At 41.4% G+C, this 19036-nt stretch overlaps 1 protein-coding gene across 4 annotated transcripts in view; it reads left to right on the top strand.

The window, feature by feature from the left end:
- The window catches only part of IFT140 (intraflagellar transport 140), an 88300-nt gene that overhangs the window by 1724 nt on the left and 67540 nt on the right, over window positions 1-19036 (top strand). The window contains exons 2-7 of one of the 4 annotated variants that reach the window (XM_039732503.1): window positions 3438-3613; window positions 5399-5620; window positions 9014-9135; window positions 9794-9936; window positions 14576-14751; window positions 18277-18368. In XM_039732503.1, coding sequence (XP_039588437.1) covers window positions 3467-3613; window positions 5399-5620; window positions 9014-9135; window positions 9794-9936; window positions 14576-14751; window positions 18277-18368 — 902 coding nt within the window. In that variant the 5' untranslated portion in view covers window positions 3438-3466. Of the gene's footprint in view, window positions 1-3437; window positions 3614-5398; window positions 5621-9013; window positions 9136-9793; window positions 9937-14575; window positions 14752-16510; window positions 16775-17313; window positions 17658-18276; window positions 18369-19036 lie in introns of those variants that run through there. The other 3 variants (XM_039732504.1, XM_039732506.1, XM_039732507.1) reach the window with 3 other exon arrangements.

The following is a 19036-nucleotide window of genomic DNA, read 5'->3' as shown; positions in this document are numbered from 1 at the left end:
GAGATACCAGCTCAAGCTGTAATTTTATTGCACCAAAATGAAATTATTTTAATGATCCAGACACCTGAGACTGCTATGGGAAACCTATGGTTGAGCTGGTAAGGAAAGCTGGTCTGACTGTGTGGGTGTGGAGGTGTAGCTGTGCAGGGGCCTCGGTCTCAGTTCAAGAGTGATTGTCGGGTGGCTTCTGGATGGTTGGAGAGGGAAGTTGTCTTAAAAAGAACTTTATGGGATCTTGTAAGAAAGATGGATATAGACTTCTTACCGGAGCCTGTACTGACAGGATGAGGGGCTAATGGTTTAAACTGGCACATGTTAGCTTTATTTTAGGCATCATAAAGAAAGTATTATTGTGAGGGTGCTGAGGCCCTGGCACAGGTTGCCCAGAGAAGCTGTGGCTGCCCCTGGATCCCTGGAAGTGTCCAAGGCCAGGTTGGACAGGGTTTGGAGCAACCTGGGAACAGTGGGAGGAGTCTCTGCCCATGGCATAGGGTGGAGCTGTATGAGCTTAAGGTCCCTTCCGACCCAAACCATGCTGTGATTCCATAAAGTCTAACCATTTCTAAGAATTGCCTGTGGACTGTTTCAAAAGTGTCTGTCCAATGTATCTAATTTGATCTTTGAGATCAGGTATGGGGGCTTGGTCATGTTCTATTCCAAAATACAAAATGGTTAACTTTTTCAGAAAATTTTTTTTTGAAACCTTGGAAAAATAGCACACATCAGAGTAGTTTGTAGAGGCAGTATTACTTGGTTTTCTTTTTCTTTCTTTGAAGACTTTTTTGAAGAGTCAGCTGTCAAAGCTACAGTGTAAATACATGAGCTAGCAGTAATCATGTGAGTAATGAATTCCCAAGATCACAGCAAGAAAATTAATATTGGTTTAGTTATTTTTACACCACTGAGCAATCCACTTATGTAAGCCATTTATTTATTTGTGTGTAGCAGTCTGCTTCCCAATTCTGTGTAGTTACTGTGATGGTGAAGAGTATTTTATTTTTGGGATTGTCCATAATTTACACTGCAGTATCACTGAACCTTATTTTAGTAAGTGCCATTTTAAATATACACAGTTTTGGTTGAAAATTTTTTCTTGCTGTCTGTTAATTCCAAAAGTTAAATTAGTAAGTTGAACAAGAGATGCAATTTGGAAGCTTGATAAACTTATTTCAGTCATTGAAGGGGACTAAAATATCTGAATAATAATAAGTAATATTGATGACTACAGATGCAAGGAACAACTAAAAGTAGAAAATGGTGGCTATAGAGAAGACATTACAGGTGCATGGCTTGTGTGATAAAACTTATTTCATATGAAATGCAGCTTTGTTTTCATTTAGGCTTCTTACATTTTTATTTTAATCTGAAGTGAAATTCTTTATTATTTCAAATTTTGAGCCTATCTAAAGATTTTAGTCAAATATGGACTAAATCCTTCCTCTCTTAGAGGAAAATGAAACAGATAAAATAAGGAGTCAAGGAGTAGTATGGGCAAAGAATTCTGGAACAGTACTGGAGATGTAAGAAAACTTTTAAAATACATGAAGTCAAGACGAAAAATACTCCAGATTTTATTTGAATGGTTTGTTGGGGGTTTTTTTGAGTGGTGATAAAACTGGACCCATGCAGTGCACTTTGGGAATGCTGACTATTTTGAAGGATTGTACGGCTAAAAGTGAGTGGATCTTGTTGGAAGATGAAATGGTTTGTCCTTAGGGTGACTGCTCTTGGCTGCTGTCATATCCAGTAGTTGATGTTGTTCCTTGTATGTGTCAGAGGCAAAATACAGAGCTCCCAATTTACTGAACAGAGTTGCCCACCTTTCTAAATTAAGTGCCTGGCAAATTAGTTATTTGAGGTGCGGACAGAAGATTTAAAGGAAAGAGTCCTTAAGAGTCTGTTGATGCCTGTCTTACATGCTGGTGGCTTAGGCAAGTCTCACTGCTGCGCATGTGTGTGCCTGTGGGTTCTGAACTCGTGGTTTACCTGTGCAGAAGAAAACATCTCTTCCCCTTAAATGTCACAGAAGTCTTCTAAATGTTTCATGTTTGGGGGCTTTTTTGGTGTGTATGTTTGTTTGTGTTGTTTTCTTGGAGGTCTTGTTTTGTTTTTTACCGGGTCTTGGCAGTGTTCTGTACCTGGGGAGGAGTAATCCCATGCACCAGTCCAGGTGGGGACTGCCCTGCTAGATGGCATCCCTGTGGAGAAGGACCTGGGGGTCACCAGCTGTCCTTGACCAGCTGTGTGCCCTGGGGCCAAGATGGTGGGTGCTGAGGGGTATGAGGAAAGGCATTGTCACTGGGTTGGAGAGGGGATCCTGCCCCTCTCTTCAGCCCTGGTGAGGCACATCTGGAGCACTGTGTCCAGTTCTGGAAGCTGGACCTGTTGAGCTTTGAGAAGAGACAGCTGAGAGGGGACCTCATCCCTGTCAGTATCTGCAGGGAAAGCTCAGGAGAATGGAGCAGGCTGTGCTCCACAGGGCTCAGCAATGGCACTAGAGGCAATGGGCAGAAAATGGAACACGGGAAGTTTCATCTACATATGAGGAAGAACTTCTTTACTGTGTGAATGAGTAAGCACTGAATAGGCTGCCCCAGAGAGGATGTGAAGTCTCCCTCATTGGGGTTATCCAGAATTGGCTGGACACAATCCTATGCCAGCTGCTCTGGGAAGACTTTGTGAGCCGGGCGGTTGGACCAGTTGACCCACTGAACTCTATGACTCTGTGATTATTGCTAGGAATTTGAGGTGTTTTGCTCCAGCTGTTTTTGTTTTGAAACTGAGCTGACTGGATCCCATGACACAAATCCAAAGACCATTTCTGTGTATAAATTATTACAGATTATTAGTGACGCTCTCCATTTCTGACCCACAACACTGAAAAGGGTTTTGTTCTTATGTTCTTTTCTGTGCAACATCACCACTTATTTTTTTCATTCAAATGTTGGTAACAGTTCCAATGTAAATAGCAGATAGTGTGATTTCAATAGTACGAGCTCCAAAGTGGTGACAACTGTTGAAACTTACTTTGAAAGCCCAGACATGAGACTTAACAACCTAAAAGAGTTCAATCTGTACATTAATTAACATCTTTGGATATGAAGTACTGGAAGTATCTTTCTGGTAAATACTGAGTTATTTCAGGGTCCTTTGAAGTAAGCCAGCACAAGCCACTGGTGAAAGACTTGGTACTGGCCTAAATACACTGTGAATCTACAGAGTGTGAGGCTCAGTGTTTCTCCATTTTTTTTGAATGCCACTCTGACATTCTCATGTCTGTGTAGTATGTGCAACAAGATGATGCTGTAGTTTTGTTTTAACCCGTATATATGTTGTTATACATAGTACATAAATTCAATATAATATAGCATATATGTACTGTATATGTATTATCTGCATAAGCAAACCTGATAGAGATGTTTTTATTCCTTGTACAGGTGTGCAGTCTGAGACAGCTCCCGTTTTTATGGCTGTGTACGTGGATCATCGAACAGATGCTCCTGATTCTGTTGCCTCCCCTTCCCATATAGCATGGCACCCACTTCATCCACTCCTGGCAGTTGCTTCCGTCAGCACAGCAGGTGGGGGCTGTGTGGATATCTACCTGGAACAGGTGAAAAGTCAGCAACTTTGCTTTTGCTCTCGATATAGAGTCGCAGAATTGCAGGATGGTTTGGATTGGAAGGGACCTTTAGGATCATCTTGTCCCAACCACTTGCTGTGCACAGGGACACCTTCCATAGACCAGGTTGCTCCAAGCCCCATCCAGCCTGGTCTTGAGCACTTCCAGAGATATGAGATGTGTAAGAAGTCACACAGCTTCTCTCAGCAACCTTTATCATTGTTCTAATTTAAAACTTCACATTTTTAATCTCTATTTTTGCAGGCTTACTTATCCTCCTGAAATCTCTCTGGGTTTTAATTAGTCTATGTCCTATGCTATATAGAACATGACAGATTCATCAGCCACTCATTATATGTATTTTGTAAAAAATCTTCATCTTCATCAGTTAAATTGATCTTTCCTTTGAAATTTGATGTTTACAGTCTGTAAGTCTTGTTTTGTGATGGTTACTGATTTGCTTTTTGCTTCTTATAGTGTGAGAATTTCAGGCTTGTATGTAAATGAACACATGCTGCTGCTGCTGCTTTTTAACTCTTAAGTGAATAGAACATCCTAAGAAATGGAAATTGAACAAATCACTCCGCCACCTCAAGACTGAACTGATTTTCTGCCTGTAGACAGATATTTCTTTTGCATACTCTAACTTTTACATGACAGCCTTGTGTAAGACTTTGGTTTGCATAAATTTTAGGGAAGTAGCACTAAAAGGTGTCTCAGTCTGCAGCAGACTTACTGAAACATGTAAGTCTCTTAATATGATAGCCTATGAAATATGTACTTTTCAAAGTGTATTCTGAAAAGTTGTTATCCCAGTTTAACAAATGGAAAAAATAAATATGTAGAGAGGTTAAATGATTCACATGAAATATTCTTGTGTTGCGGTGTGTTGTCATGGTGTGCCTCAGTTTCCCCAGTTTTTCCCCTGAAATTCCCTTTCCCAGGTGGGGTGTCAATCACCTCTCCTTTCCCCACCCTTGACCCATGCTGGGCACTGTCTTTATCAACCCAGAGATTCCAAGGGGAGCATCGAGTGATTGGAAGGTTCAAAGGATGCTCGCCACCCCCTGGGGAGCCATTGGCCCACCCAGGTGTCCCTCTCACCTGAGACCCCCTCCCCTCATACCTGGTTGGTGCTCCCTATGGTCCCTCCCCTGCCCCTCTCCCCAGGTAAAAGGACAAGCACACCATGCAGGGGGGAGTTCTCTTGGAGTTGTTGCAGGATTCAGAGGTTACGCATCCCGAAGTAAAATCTCTGGATTAAAAACTCTCCATCAGGGCCCACTCCTTCCTTCACCATCGCCTTAAAGGTTTCTCCAGCTCAGGAAAGCCTGAGGAGTGCCCCTCTTCAATAGCAAGCTCCAGCCGCAAGCACTGGAGCTCGGGACATACCTGGACTTGTCCCCATGTGCTCATAGCTAGCCAGAGCCTCTCTGGGGAGAAAACACCACAGGTGCCGTGATTGCCTTAGCAGCTGGGGCCAGACAGACCAAGGCAGTCCCGTTCAGTGATATTGGTAAATTCTAGTACTTGTGAACCATGCCTAAAGGAGGTTCTGCCTTTAGGAGCTGTTGAAGCATTAGATTATTCTATTTCCTTAGTGACGTGCTTTGTTCTTTTTCAATAGCTGGAATTTCTTTTTGCTTTGAAATGTGTTTGAAGCCTTCTTGTATCCTTTATATGGGAGAGAAAGCTTGATATTGAGTGGGCTGTGAATTGGAAGGTTTGGTTGCTGAGTTTCCACTGGACTGAGCTCACACTGATTTCTGTTTGCAGGGAGAACATGTGCCTGATTCCCATGTGGAGAGAAGCTCTCAGGTCACATTACTTGCCTGGCACCCTTCCAGACCCATTCTGGCATCAGGATGGGAGACAGGAGGAGTTCTGATACTGAACAAACAAGACAAGGAGCAGCATACTCTACCCCCAAATCACAACGCCAAAATCACAGTCCTGAGCTGGAGTACGAGTGGTACCTGCCTTGTGTCTGGGGATGGGGTGAGTACCTGAAATGCCATGTGGGTTTGATGTGGAACAGAGTCTTGGAAGCTCTGTAATAGGAAAGGATCATGGAATGGAGATCCATGGGGAGGGGAGAGTTGAGTGGGAGAGAAATTTCCTTCCCTTAGGTACAAATTAAAAATGTTAGGAAATAAAATCAAATCTTAGTGTTTTAATTTTTTCTACAATTAAAGAATTGCTGTTCTATATTTTTTTTTTAAATAAAAGTGTGTTGGATCTCAGTGAGTGCTTAGCGTTGATGAAAGTTTAAGGCTATTTCATGGACGGAGTAATTGAGGTATAGACAATTTGAATTATTTTGCTCCTGTTTTTTGTCAAGTTTTAGGGCAGACTCAAGAATAAAGCCTAGCTGTTGAGAAACAAATTCCAGCTACAACATATTCATTCATACTGAGTGCAGAGCAGTGCTCACAGGAAACCCATGCTAATCTCTCTTTTTCTGATTTTATTAATGCCTTAAAATTGTGTCAAATTGATTATATTGGGAAATGTGATGCTCTATTTCTTGATAAGCTGGTTGCCCTTTTACATAGTTAAATGAGAAAGTAGCTATTGAATATTCAGGATTTAATATTCATAGAAGATTCTGATTTTGCCAGTGCCCGAGTCAGCCAATGAAGAAAAAAAGGGGTTTTTTCCCTGTATTTTCCCTGATTCAAACTTGAGCTTGCCCAAGAATTTCAGTTCTGCTCTTACCTATATGTCAGAATTCCCAATATTCTTATTGGGAGGAAAAAAATTATTTTCATTCATTTTTTGTAAAGTTCTGCTGCTACATTTGACAGAAATGCAGAAATTCAAAATTGAGTAAGAAGAGAATTTATCATCTTCTTTATTAGGAAAGAGAAAGTTCTGCCCAGGCAAAAGATGGATACATCTCAGTGTAGCTGAGGCGTTAATCATAATGAGACAATACATTGATGTAGACAGAGCTTACATTTATGAAGAAAATACTTTTCAAATTTATTTCAAAGCAGTGTCACTATGCTATGGTCTGAGGTGCAGCACAGATATACTTCATTTCCTATATATTATCCAATAGCTTATAAGTTTATTTTTAATATTTTTCCCATGAGGGTTTATTTTTAGGAAACTTCCATTAGATGAGTGCTGCCAGGATCATGTTCTGCTCATATTAGAGGAAATTCTTTAGAAATAAGATAAATATTTGGATCCTGATTTGGTTTCTGTTTCACCCAGAGGGTGGTTGGACACTGGAAAGGCTCCCTAGGGAATGCTCAGAGCTGCAATGCTTCCAGAGCTCCAGGAGGCTTTGGACAAGCACTCGGGCACAGGGTGGGATTGTTGGGTTGTCTGTGTGGGCCAGGAGTTGGGCTTGATGATCTGTGTGAGTCACTTCCAACTGAGCATCTTCTATGATTTTATCTTCACTAGGATTTCTGTGATCATACATCCTGAAAGCAAGAAAATTATTTGAAAATAACTTCATAAAGTTGGAATAGGATACTGTGAAAATCAGAAGCTTTTAATTTATTTTAAGTAAAAATAACATGGATGATTTCCATGTTTTGATCACAGAGAGGATCTAGGTGCTTTCTATAATGAAAGCCTATTTGTAAGGCAAATTGCTTTCATACCAAGTAACTAAAGCTTTGGGTTTTTAAAAATTATTGGGAAGTTACAGGGTAGAATCAGAGAATATCTCCATTTGGAAAGGACATTTAGATAGATGATAAGGTCAATGTCCTCTGTCCTTTAAAAAATATGATTTGAAACCAGATGAGTTCTGCATCCTTTCCAGTGTGACTTAGGAGAGATTGTGAGGCTTTTTTGTTTCCAATCTCATGTGCCCCAAACTAAGAATTGTGATTGCAAGTAGTTTATCTGGATACAGGCTGGAATATCTAGAAGGAGGTGGAACAAAGGTCAGCAGCTTTAGAAAGCTGCATGCTTTTCCTCCAGCTTATAAATGGTGCAGGTGGTATTAGTTGGGATCCTTGGAAATTGGTGGCGTGTAAAGCTGATGGAAAAGTGAGAGGAGGAACCAACAAGGTTGGTTCACAGGGTCCTGTGATTTTCAGAGATAACTAGCAAACATTTTATGAACTGCAAATGTCCTCTTGGGACAGGAGTACAGCAGGGTCACAGTTGCACAGCTGAGTGGCATTCTTTAAGCTGCAAGACACATAGCACTTAATAACAGTTTTGGATAGTATAACTATTGTCATCTTACTGTTGAAAAGAAGTCAGAACTTTGAATCTTAGGAAAAAAAGAGGGAATTGTTATCTTGGAAGGTCTCGGCTGCATCTTGTGTGGCTTCTAGCTAGAATTGTGAAGAATAAATGACCACTGCTACCAGTCTTTCACTTCCAGGAAAAGGATGATACTTCATTGAAAACAATAAATAAAAATAGAGCAAATTCTAATACCACTTTATTGTTGTCTATCTTAATGAAATAAAATGAGATTGAACTTGATATTGAAAATTGTTACTGAGTTTTTTAATGTAGTGCTTACATGGAAGGTTCCTAAATGCAATTTGGTTTCATAAACACTAGCATAACAACAACAATAAATAATCATCTTAGCATTCCAACTGTGCGGCTATACTGTAAGTCAGTTTGTTGGAATTTGTCTCCATTCTTTCCAGTCACCAGGGGTTTGTTGCTCCTGAGCTGCCACTGCAGGGTATGAGTTATGTCAGCACCTGTGCCAGGCTTGAGGGCTGGCCTGTGTTGACCACTGTTGAGTTCATTAGTTAACCAGTCTTCCTTTCTTCAGCATCTATGATTTTTCTAGTTACTAGATTATTTTTCTAAAAGTAAGATCTTGATTTTTCTAAAAGTAAGCTCTTGAATGTCTGCTCTGAAAGAGGAGGAAAGCTCCAGAAATTAAAAAATTCTGCCCTTAGTCTTTCTGCATCCTGTGACTTTACATGTCTATTCATATACCCATGCTCATCTACATCAGTTTTGTACGCACTTACTGAGGGATGCATATACTCTGCTATCCTTTATTTAAATTGCTAAAAATTAAGCTATCAGACTACTTGCAAGAAAAAATGTAGAAAGGGCGTTATCGAGACAAATATTTACATCTGCTACTTGCAGAAGAAAACCAAGACTGTTCCATGTAATTGCTCTGGCAGTGTGATTTAACTAAAAAAGAATAGGACCAACAGGCTTTTTTTAGACAATTTGATTTTAAGGGAGAAAATAATATAATGTTAAAGATAGCTTTGATTCCCTGTGGCTTATTTTACAGTGGACGTAATTGTGCGTGTCAACTAAACAAAAGGAAGGGTGTTGCTCTGTTAATAAAACATTTATTTTTATGTGCAGTTCTTAGCTTGAGTCTCAATTCTCATCTGTGTGCAAAGGGTAATGAATTAACTTGTCTTTTTCTAGCACGGTGTCTTGTATCTGTGGAAAATGGACCATCAGGGCAGAGTCCAGAGTCCTGCCCTGGTTAAGCAGGAGTATGGGAAATGCTTGTGGCACTGTGTTTTTCGGCCACCCCCTCCTACAGAGTGAGTATTGGCCCCATCACAGCTCTGCTAGTCCAAGTCTTTGTCTTCTTCCACAGAAAGAAAGTCCTACCCACAAATGAACTATTTTAAAATATATTTTAAAATGTTATTTTCCTAACTGCCCTGTATTTCAAGCTCTTCTCCCACTCTGGTAGTTGTGTCCTGTGTGCAGTAACTGGTCTTCTTTCTCTTCTCCACATCTTCTATCCATTGCTGTTGGCTCGTCTGTCTTAGTTCTTCTAATTAGCAATATTGCTGATTGTGGAAAGCCATAAACACACTGGAAACACAATTATCATATTATTGTAAAAAATAATTAAATTAAAATTCAGTTCTTAAACGTTATTATTTCTTTCCTGTCCAGGCAAGAAATAAGAAGCAGCTGTAGTGCAAAAGCAGAGTTTTCCTTGTCTGGGCTTTTCTGTTTCACATCTCTGAAAAAATAGTGATGTGTTTTGAAAAAAAAGGTGAAACAATGCAAATGAAAACTAATACTGAAATTTTGTTTTGTATCTTCTTTTATTTGCCCTTTTTTCAATCAGTGTATGAATCATCTTTGTTCTCTTTATACAATATGTTTTATTAACTGCTCATCCATTCTTTGAGACTGAAACTACAGTTATAAAAAGAATTGGGAATGAAGTATCTCTCTTTGCAGTGACTTTGTACAGCTGGCAAAAGCAGCTGTGAGTGGTGATGAGAAAGCCTTGGATATGTTTAACTGGAAGAAAGCTGGAATAGGACCACCTCTGAAAATGGCAGTCCAGGAAGGACTCTCCTTCTTTATCACTTTGACAGATGGTAAGAGCAAAACCACTTTTCCATTTGGCTGGGAAGTTGTTTCCTTAGAGCTTCAAAATAGCTCAGTGCATGATAGTCTTGTTTTCATATATCTGACACCTGTGGTATATTCATATATCCCTCATATTAATATATTCAATAGGGTAGAGTATTCTATAGGAGCTATAGAATGTTTGGTAAGAAATTAATAAAATGACTGATATCTTATAATCTTCAGGGTGGTCTTTTTCACAAGGTCACCAGAGGTACTGGGTTAGTCAGGTTCCTGAAGAAGTGAGTATGAGGAAAACAATCTCTAACACACAAGTGTATATAAAATTAGCTTTTGTTCAAAGCTTCAAAAGAATGCATGTGCTGTGGGTTATTTTTTCTATAAATAGGTGAATTCTACTAAAACATACATCTTAAATTCTCAATTTTCTTTTCACTTTTTTCCTCATGCTTTGAAATCATGCTTCAGTCTTACGGAACAAAAAAAGTCTGAGAATCTATTTTGTTATTTTGCTGCCTAATACAGTTTCTTCTCTGCATTTTCCTCTTCCTTGCCTTTTACTCTTCTCTGTCTTTTTCTATCCTTTTTAGTCTTCTGGGTACTAGTTTGAGCTAAGCTAACTTTCTTCCCACCCCAATTTTTTTTGTGATGCCATCTCTCTGTAATTTGCTCTCTCTGAACTGGAGCCAGAATGTGTGTGAGAAGTTGTATAATGGGTGTTTCTGATAGGTGATTCGAGTCATCCTGTTGATTCAAGTGTTAACTGTTCTGAAAACATTTCAGTTATGCTGGTTCTGCAGCTCCATTACAATTTGATTCAGTGTTGTACCAAAATTGACACCCCTTGTTTGCACCAGTACAGCACCAGTACAGCTTACAGGAGAGACATGGACCAGCTGCGTGGTTGGTTTGCAGTGTACCTTCTTTCAATGTGTGAATACAAACCTCTTTACTAGAAAGGTACCATTTCAATGGAAAATGGACACAGGGTACTTCATAAAGATACAAGGAGAGAAACTTAGAGAAGCTGTGCCCATTCCGTTCTCACCTTCAAAGCCACTGTTGTGATGGTGCTGTAGCTATGATATTTTATGAAAAATCCTTTGCTAGGATTTTTCCCCTCGTGAGGAGCTGAGAGCCTCAGGAAAGAAATGTAAACAATAACTGTGTGCTGCTGTGGAATGCCACAGGTGCATCTTCCATTGGTCCATGTGGATTGTTTTTAATTGATAACCAATCACAGCCACCTGTGCCGAGGCTGCGAGCAGTCACAAAATGTGTTATGCATGCTATTCTATTCTTGTTCCTTGTAGCCTTCTGATCATTCTTTTCTCTCAGTTCTTTCAGTATAGTTTTTATGTAGTATTTTAGTATAATATAAGATAATAAATCAGCCTTCTAAAAATAGAATCAAGCCTCGTGTCTCCACACATAAGGTGCGTGTCTCAACATGGTGCAGAGCCCCATCTAGGGACAGGCTGTGTGTCCTGCAGGTGCTGTCCTTGGCTTGGGCTTCTGTCTCGGTTTGAGACAAGTTAGGAGGAAACGTCCTGAAAGGGAAGTCTCTGAAAAAAAACCAGGTTTGCGGCACACCCTCTTCCCACCGCACGAAAGGAATTTCTTGGAGAAAAGGGAAAAAACCTGTTTATTTAACACACAGAGAGCACGCAGGCACGGGAACAAGAATGAGTAATGTTAGATACTAAAACCTTCTCGCTGCGGAGAAAGCTGGTGGGTTTTAGAGTCCTGCTTGGCTTCTCCCGAGGTCTGGAGCCGGGTGTCCCTGCAGCCTCCCCCACTGGGCTGTGGCGAGGGGCTCCCGGTTATGGTCTGGTTTTTTGGACTAAAGCAAAGCTGAAAAGTTCCAGAAGAAGAAGCCACAGTCCTGGGAAAAACTTCTTGACTCAGCTCACAAAAAGAGGCTAGCTACAAGCAAAAGAATTTAACTCTTCTCTCCTGAGAAAGATCCTAGGAGAATCTGCGTTTGAACACAAACTGCTGAAAGAATTCCCCCGGCTTCTCCCCCCTCTCTCAGACCTAGTTTGAAGTTACAGAACCTGTATCTGGGCATAAAGCAGATGATAGGAGATACAGTATTATAAAGTCACCCCAAGACAGCCTCCTTGTCATACTTCCCAAATTTCAATCAAATGATACTGTCTGACTGTTCTTTGTGACCAGCCTCATTGCTTGAGTTGATTTGAGCATATGTATTTTGGACTCAGTTCTTAATCTAGTAGTGATCTGCCATAAGGCCCAAATGTCCTGAGAAGGACTCGTGGGTGCTGGTGAGAGCTGGACATGCCCCAGCTGCGTGCGCTGGCACCCAAAAATACCCTGTGTGCTGGGCTGATCCCACAGTATGGGCAGCAGGGGAGGGGGTGATTTTGCACCTCAGCCTCACTTAGGTGAGAGCCCACCTGCAGAGTTGCCTCCAGCTCCTGGGTTCTCAGCACAGGAATTACATGGAGCTGTTGGAATGAGTCCAGAGGAGGTCATGGAGATGCTTCATGGACTGGAGCCCCTCTGCTCTGGAGCCGGGCTGGGAGGGCTGGGGGTGTTCACCAGAAGAAGAGAAGGCTCCAGGGAGACCTCAGAGCCCTTTCCAGTGCCTAAGGGGACTCCGGGAGAGCTGGAGAGGCACTTTGGAGGGCCTGGAGGGACAGGACAAGGGAATGGCTTCCCACTGCCAGAGGACATGGTTAGATGGAATGTTGGAAGGAATTGTTCCCTGTGAGGGTGATGAGGCCCTGGCACAGGGTGCCTAGAGAAGGTGTGGCTGCCTCCGGATCCCTGGAAGGGTCCAGGGCCAGGCTGGATGGGGCTTGGAGCAACCTGGGACAGTGCGAGGTGTCCCTGCCATGGCAAGAGGGTTAAAAAGAGATTAGTTTTAAAAGTCCCTTCAAAACCAAAATGTCCCGTGATTTAAGAAGCTGAGGATATCTATGCAGGGGTTTATTGCAGGGAGAAAATAAAGTAGTGGGCAGGACTTGGAATTTTTTTTTTATATAGCTGAAATGTAGGGAATGGTAATATATTTGCAAGAGTTTTGGAAATTTAAACATTATTTTTACTCAGATCACATCACATACATTTTGGTGCGGATTCTTAATGTTCGTTCTTATACACTTGTTTTTTCTGCTTAAGCTTTTGGGGGAAGATGCTATTTAATAGGCTTTTTGATTTGCGGTGATGTAAAATGTTGCCCTTATATAATACTGTGATTTGCTAAGAAATTATGTGAATGTGGCTTGCGATCTGTCAGATTTTGATTACATTGGTTTGGATGATTTTTGTAGTACCACTTTCAAACAACTGTACTGCTTGCTGGGGGTTTTGCTGCCTAAACCCGTGCATGCAATGGGCCAAGGCCAACTGTATGAGATTCAATAAAGCAAAACGCCATGTGCTGCACTTGTGTGACAACAACCCCACAGAGTGTTCCATGCCTGAGGGAGAGTGGCTGGAAAGTGCCCAGCAGGAAAGGCCCTGGGGGTACTGGTGACAGCAGCTGAACCTGAGTAGAGATGTGCAACAAGATCAGTGGCACCTGGCTTGGATCAGCCATAGTGTGGCCACAGGCCCAGCACAGAGATCATCCCCTGTGCTGGATGCTGCTGAGGCACCTCGATTCTGGGCCCCTCATGACAAGAAAGACCTTAAGGGGCTAGAGTGTGTCCAGAGAAGGGAACAGAGGTGGGATAGGGTCTGGAGCACAAGTCTGATGAGGAGCAGCTGAGGGAGCTCAGCCTAGAGAAAAGGAGGCTCTGGGTGGACCTTCTGCCTCTGCACAACTCCCTGACAGGAGGCTTCAGGTAGGTGGGGGTTTGGGCTCTGCTCCTAGGGAGCGAGGAACAGGACAAGGGGAAACAGCCTCAAGTTGTGCCAGGGAAGGGCAGACTGGTGGAAGGAATTTCTTCACAGGAAGGGTTGTTAAGCATTGGAATGGGCTGCCCTGGGCAGTGGTGGAGTGATCATCCCAGGAAGTCTTCAAAAATGACTAGATGTGGCACTTCATTGTATGGTTATTGGGTATGTTGCTACTTGATCAAAGGTTGGACTCGATGATTTTGGAGGTCTTTTCCAACTTTAATGATTCTGTGAGTCTATGATTATATAGTTCAACTTAATGACATTATAATGGCTTTTAAAATGTTGATAGGTGTATTAGTTATGCATGTCAGTGTTTTTAGAAAAGCACTGTCCCATTTGCCAGTCAAATTATGGATTAAAGCTGAATTTGGTGTGTGGTGCAGTTAAGAACCTCAGGTCCACAGTTTTCTGTCATCTCAACTCTGCTGTGAATTTAACCAATTCTTAGCTGCCATTCTTCTTTCACAGATTTTTTTTTTCTAAGACTGAAGATTTCAGAAGCTATCATTCATACAGAAAGTTTACTTGCAGTTTAAAATTATTTAAAGTATTCCCCTTTGGATTTTCTAAATAGGGAAAACTATGCTTTGGTTTATTGGTTTGGTCAGCTATCGTACTGTCTATCCTGAGACAAAATAGAAAATGAAAGAATTTTTGTTATTTTTACATTTTCAGCACTTGAGGAATGTTTTGTTAAGGTAGAAAGCTTCAACTTTGGCTTTTGTAGCTAAAAGATATAAAATAAAATCTGTACCTTGTTTATTTGTGCTACAGGTTCTGTGCACTATGTGAATGAGCAAGGGAAGACAAGGCAGGTATTGTCTACAGACAGTCTGGTCCGAAAGCTCCTGTTGCTAGAGGAAAGAGATGTTTTACTTGTAATAACAGAGACTCTGCAGTTGTCCTTACATGCAGTTTCTCCTGAGGGAGAGGCAGAAGAGCTCATGAAGGTAAGAGTCATACTGCAGGATAAAGTTGCAATATTTATTCTTTGTAAGTTCTTTTGTTTTGTTTTTTGATTATCACTATTTTGTTTTCAAATGATTCAACAGTCGTATTTGTTTCTCATATAGTATGTTGATAAGGAAGCAAAAATAGCTTATCCAAAAGTGGAATAGAATGATGTGTTACTGAACTTGGAAAGATGGTTTTCATCTTGTCTTCTTCATCCTTCATCTTGTTTTTTTCTCATAGTTCTTTTCATTTTGACCCTATCTTAATTCTTTTACACTTACTTTCTGTTTGTTAGTGAATTAGAGAAAAAATTGGAAATTCCAGTAGTCCTGGTTGCAGAGGTGGGTGGTACTTAGCACCATGTAGATGCAGCTAAGTCATTCTATACCACCTATATCATCACTGTTTTCAGGGAGAAAACACACACACCCCATTAAGGGGGGACCATTCTGCCTTGCACACTCTCATGGGAAGGTTGTCAGCATCAGCCCTGCAGACTCTTGTCTTCTGCCCCTGCCATCCACCCTCTTCCGTTTTCTCTGAGGCGCAGCTATGGGATATGGTGCTGAAAAGAAAGCAGCAGAACACAGAACTGATGCATGCTGAATGGCAGCACCAATGGGGAGACTCTGGGCAGGGGACAGGGAAGGCCTCCAGTCCAGCCAAAGGGAGCCCAGCCAAGCCCATTCCAGCTAAGCCAGGCCAAAAAGAGTGCAGCAGAATTTCATGGAAGTGGCAGCAACCTGTAGGATCAACCCCCAGTGTGGTGGAGTGGTAGAAGCAATGGTGCAGGCGCTTGTGTGGAACTGAGCCCAGCAGGGCTGCAGTGCAACCCATCTTGGATGACCCAGCTTTCAGGAGGGTCTGTTTCCATTGTTTTTCATTGTCTTGGCCTGGGAGGGGCAGGAAGCTTCTTGCCATACTGCCTTTTTTTTGCGACAGCATGCAGGAGACTGGGGGAGTCACATGGACGCAATATATGGGGAGCATCCACCATTTTGGTTTTGGTCTCAGCAGCCACATAAAACTAATTTTTTGTGGCTAAAACACCTTCTGGTTTTGGATATTTTTTAAAAATTCATGTTGCTGTTGTTACTTTATGTTTGTTATTCCATTATTTCTTGCTTTCAGTAAATTGTCTCAATCCATGGTCCCTGCACGTCTCCCTCCCTTACCAGAAGGGGCAGGAGAAGGGCCATGGCTTATTTGGCATTTAAGTTTTTGCTGATGTTAAGCCACCACATTTAATTGGTGCCCAAGGTAAGGCTCAAGAGGATTGTGATAACTTTGATCTAAGCATTTTTGGTTTAGGTAGAGAGCTCCCCGGTTCCATGGTGTTGCTTGGTCTGTTCATGTGGGTGTGATAACTAACCCTGCATATATTCCTGTGTATGCGCTGTGTATCCACCACAGTGATCTGTTTCACAGTGATCTGAGAAGCATGCTCTCATTGATATGTCTACTAGGTTTTCTCTGTCCAGTGTACACCATGTTAAGATTTAGGACAGAGATTTCTAGGGAAGTTGTCCGGAAACATGTCCTGGGATGGATAGTCCTTAGTGGTGTGGCATGTGGGAGAAAATGGACCAGCTCTTGAAAGAATACTCCTGGTTCAGAAGTTCACCCCTGAACAACTATAGGGCTCTGATAAAGTGTTTGAAAGAGAATTGCTGTGGCAGTTCCAGAGAGGTGCAAAGTTATGGAACGTGCTGGATCCTGGCTACTATTTATTGGACACTGCTTGTTTTTATACAGCACCCTCAGAGGAAGGAGGAGGAAAGCAAAGCAACAGGCACTATGGCCATTCAAACTGCAGCTTACCCACAAGAACAGCCTGTGCTAAGAGCAGCTGCCTGTATTCAGAAGAAGAAATCCAAGACTAAATCAGTTCATGTAGTGCGATGAAAAGGAAGCAGGGCCCTCACAACAGGAGGAAGAGGCAGGACCAGAGAATAATCACCCAAATCCTATCCCTGAGTGAGCTGCGAGACATGCAAAAAGATTTCAGCCTCCAGTCAGGTGAGCCCCTGATGATCTGGGTGCTCTGATGCTGGGCTATCAAGGCCCATGAGATGAAATTAGATGGTAGTGACACTTTGCAACTGGGATCCACATCCTGGGATGCAAGTATTGACCACAGGATTGGGAAAGGACCAGAAACTCTCAGCCTCTGGATGCAACTCCTGTCAAATGTGAGGGAAAGGTTTCCTTGGAAAGATGACCTTTTAGTGCACTGAGACATGTGGAACACTATGGAGCAAGGTATCTGGTACCTGAGAAAATTAGCTGTATTGGAGATGATATTTTCAAATAACAAGCAATTCCTTACTAATCCAGACAACATCCAGTGTTCGCAAAACATACAGCAGAAGTTCCTACAGAGCGTGCTGATGTCACATACCAACTCATTGGGAGTGATGTCATGGAAAGAAGGAGAATAAAATGTGGACTATTTGGTGACCAAACCCCAGATATATGAAGAAACTATCTCCACCCCATTATGGGCCTGTGCCTCCTCAGTGGAAAGACTGACAGAGGATCTCCAGAAATTAAAAGTGGAAATTAAAGAGAAAATATCTCACACCATGCCTTGTGCTATTACAAAATGCTGCTTGTGGGTAGACCCCAAACCTTCACTTTTCTAATATTTTTGTTTTTCTTTTTATACTGTTGAGGATTTTTTGCAGGCTGAGGAGTTTTCTGCAAAACAATGGCCATATTCAGCTGATGCACAATCCAGCTTGCTGGTAACAATGGATAATGGACAATGAATAATGGACATAATCAGAAACAGGGTCGGTATATCCTTGAGAAAGATACAGGAAGAAGAGCCATCAAGACTCAGCAAGTGTGACAAAGTGAGAAAAAAGAAGCAAAGGGTGGGCCAGACTACCACAGTAAAGTGCGTGAAAAATCAGATGATCCAATCAGCATTCTATTTGAGACGTGTGAACACCTAGGATTAACCAATCATGTATTAGCTAGAGACACGTGAACAGTAGAAGCTTATTATAAATATAGCTTTTTTGGGGTAATAAATTTGGCTTCACTTGATCACATTGATCTTGGTGTGATGTCCCATTCCTGATCCTCTGCACTGCATTGTCCAAGGCAGAAAAAACACTGGTTGCTTGTGTATTACAGGAGTGTCTGTCCACTTCTTTCGTTACTTACGTTTGACTAGAAGTAAGATCTGGAATTTCACATTTTAAAGGGATCTTTATTAAATTCTAAGAGAAGTTCTAGTGCAAGAGTAAAATACTGTTCCTTATCTACTTAATTAACCCACTACAAGTTTTCTTTTATTAAATACATACATTGCAGTCTTGATGCATTTTATGGTGATCATTGTCAGAATCATCTGAATTCACAGTCTGAATGTGTCTGTCTGAATTTACAGATAAGTCTAGTTATTTTCATATTTTTACTTTTTAGCCAAACTGTGCAGTTCAGATGCTTAGTGTCCTTCAGCGTGCTCCTCCTACCTTCTGTAAATGTATTTATTTGCTTATGGTTAACAGGTGAAGTTGAGCGGGAAGACTGGTCATTCTGCAGACATGATTCTAGTAGACCATAGCCTGGTTGTTACAGCACTAGGTGAGACAGTCATCAGGTAAGAATAAAAGTTGTTCTGGCTGCCCCTGAGAAGGGCCAGCTAAAAGTACAGTCTACAATGAACTGAGTATTTTACTGAAATGTTGGTTGGGGTTTTTTTACCAATAATGAAAAACTCCCAACATTTCCTAATTTTGTTTGTAAAAATAAGTAGAGAAATGAAATGATTTTTTTTTTCCTCAAGGACAGAAACTAATTTGGTATGGCTTGCTTCCTCTCTAGGTATTTTATTTTGTCAGGCAGTGCTACCTACTCTGTTCCTTCCTTGAGTGCTGTTATTGGTTTATTCTGAAAATAAATCCAGTTGGGGGCTTTGCATGAAAATACATCTCCTTTGCCATTCTTGCCAAAGTTACTTTCTGATCCTTAGGATACTCATGGCATCAGCAACCAGAAAAAAAAAGTGCTTACTTTTCAGGATGTTTATTTTACTGTAATATAAGACAAGTATTTCAATTACTTCTTTCCCTAATCCTTCAAAGTATGTTGCTTTGCCATGCTGTTATGTTACTGTGTTTTGTAGCTTTACCTTTTTTGCAATCTTTTCTTTCATGTGTTTATTATGACCTGCTCTATCTGTTCCTCTAACCTTGTGGGAGGGTTCCATTAATATCAGTATTTCCCTTTATTGAGCTTCTGTCTGCTACTATCAGAATCTTTCGTTCA

Source organism: Passer montanus, unplaced genomic scaffold (genome assembly GCF_014805655.1).
Source record: "Passer montanus isolate IOZ18808 unplaced genomic scaffold, ASM1480565v1 scaffold8, whole genome shotgun sequence".
Classification (NCBI taxonomy): Eukaryota; Metazoa; Chordata; class Aves; order Passeriformes; family Passeridae; genus Passer; species Passer montanus.
The sequence above is the reverse complement of the archived record's forward strand: the minus strand, read 5'-3'. Positions and strand labels throughout refer to the sequence as shown.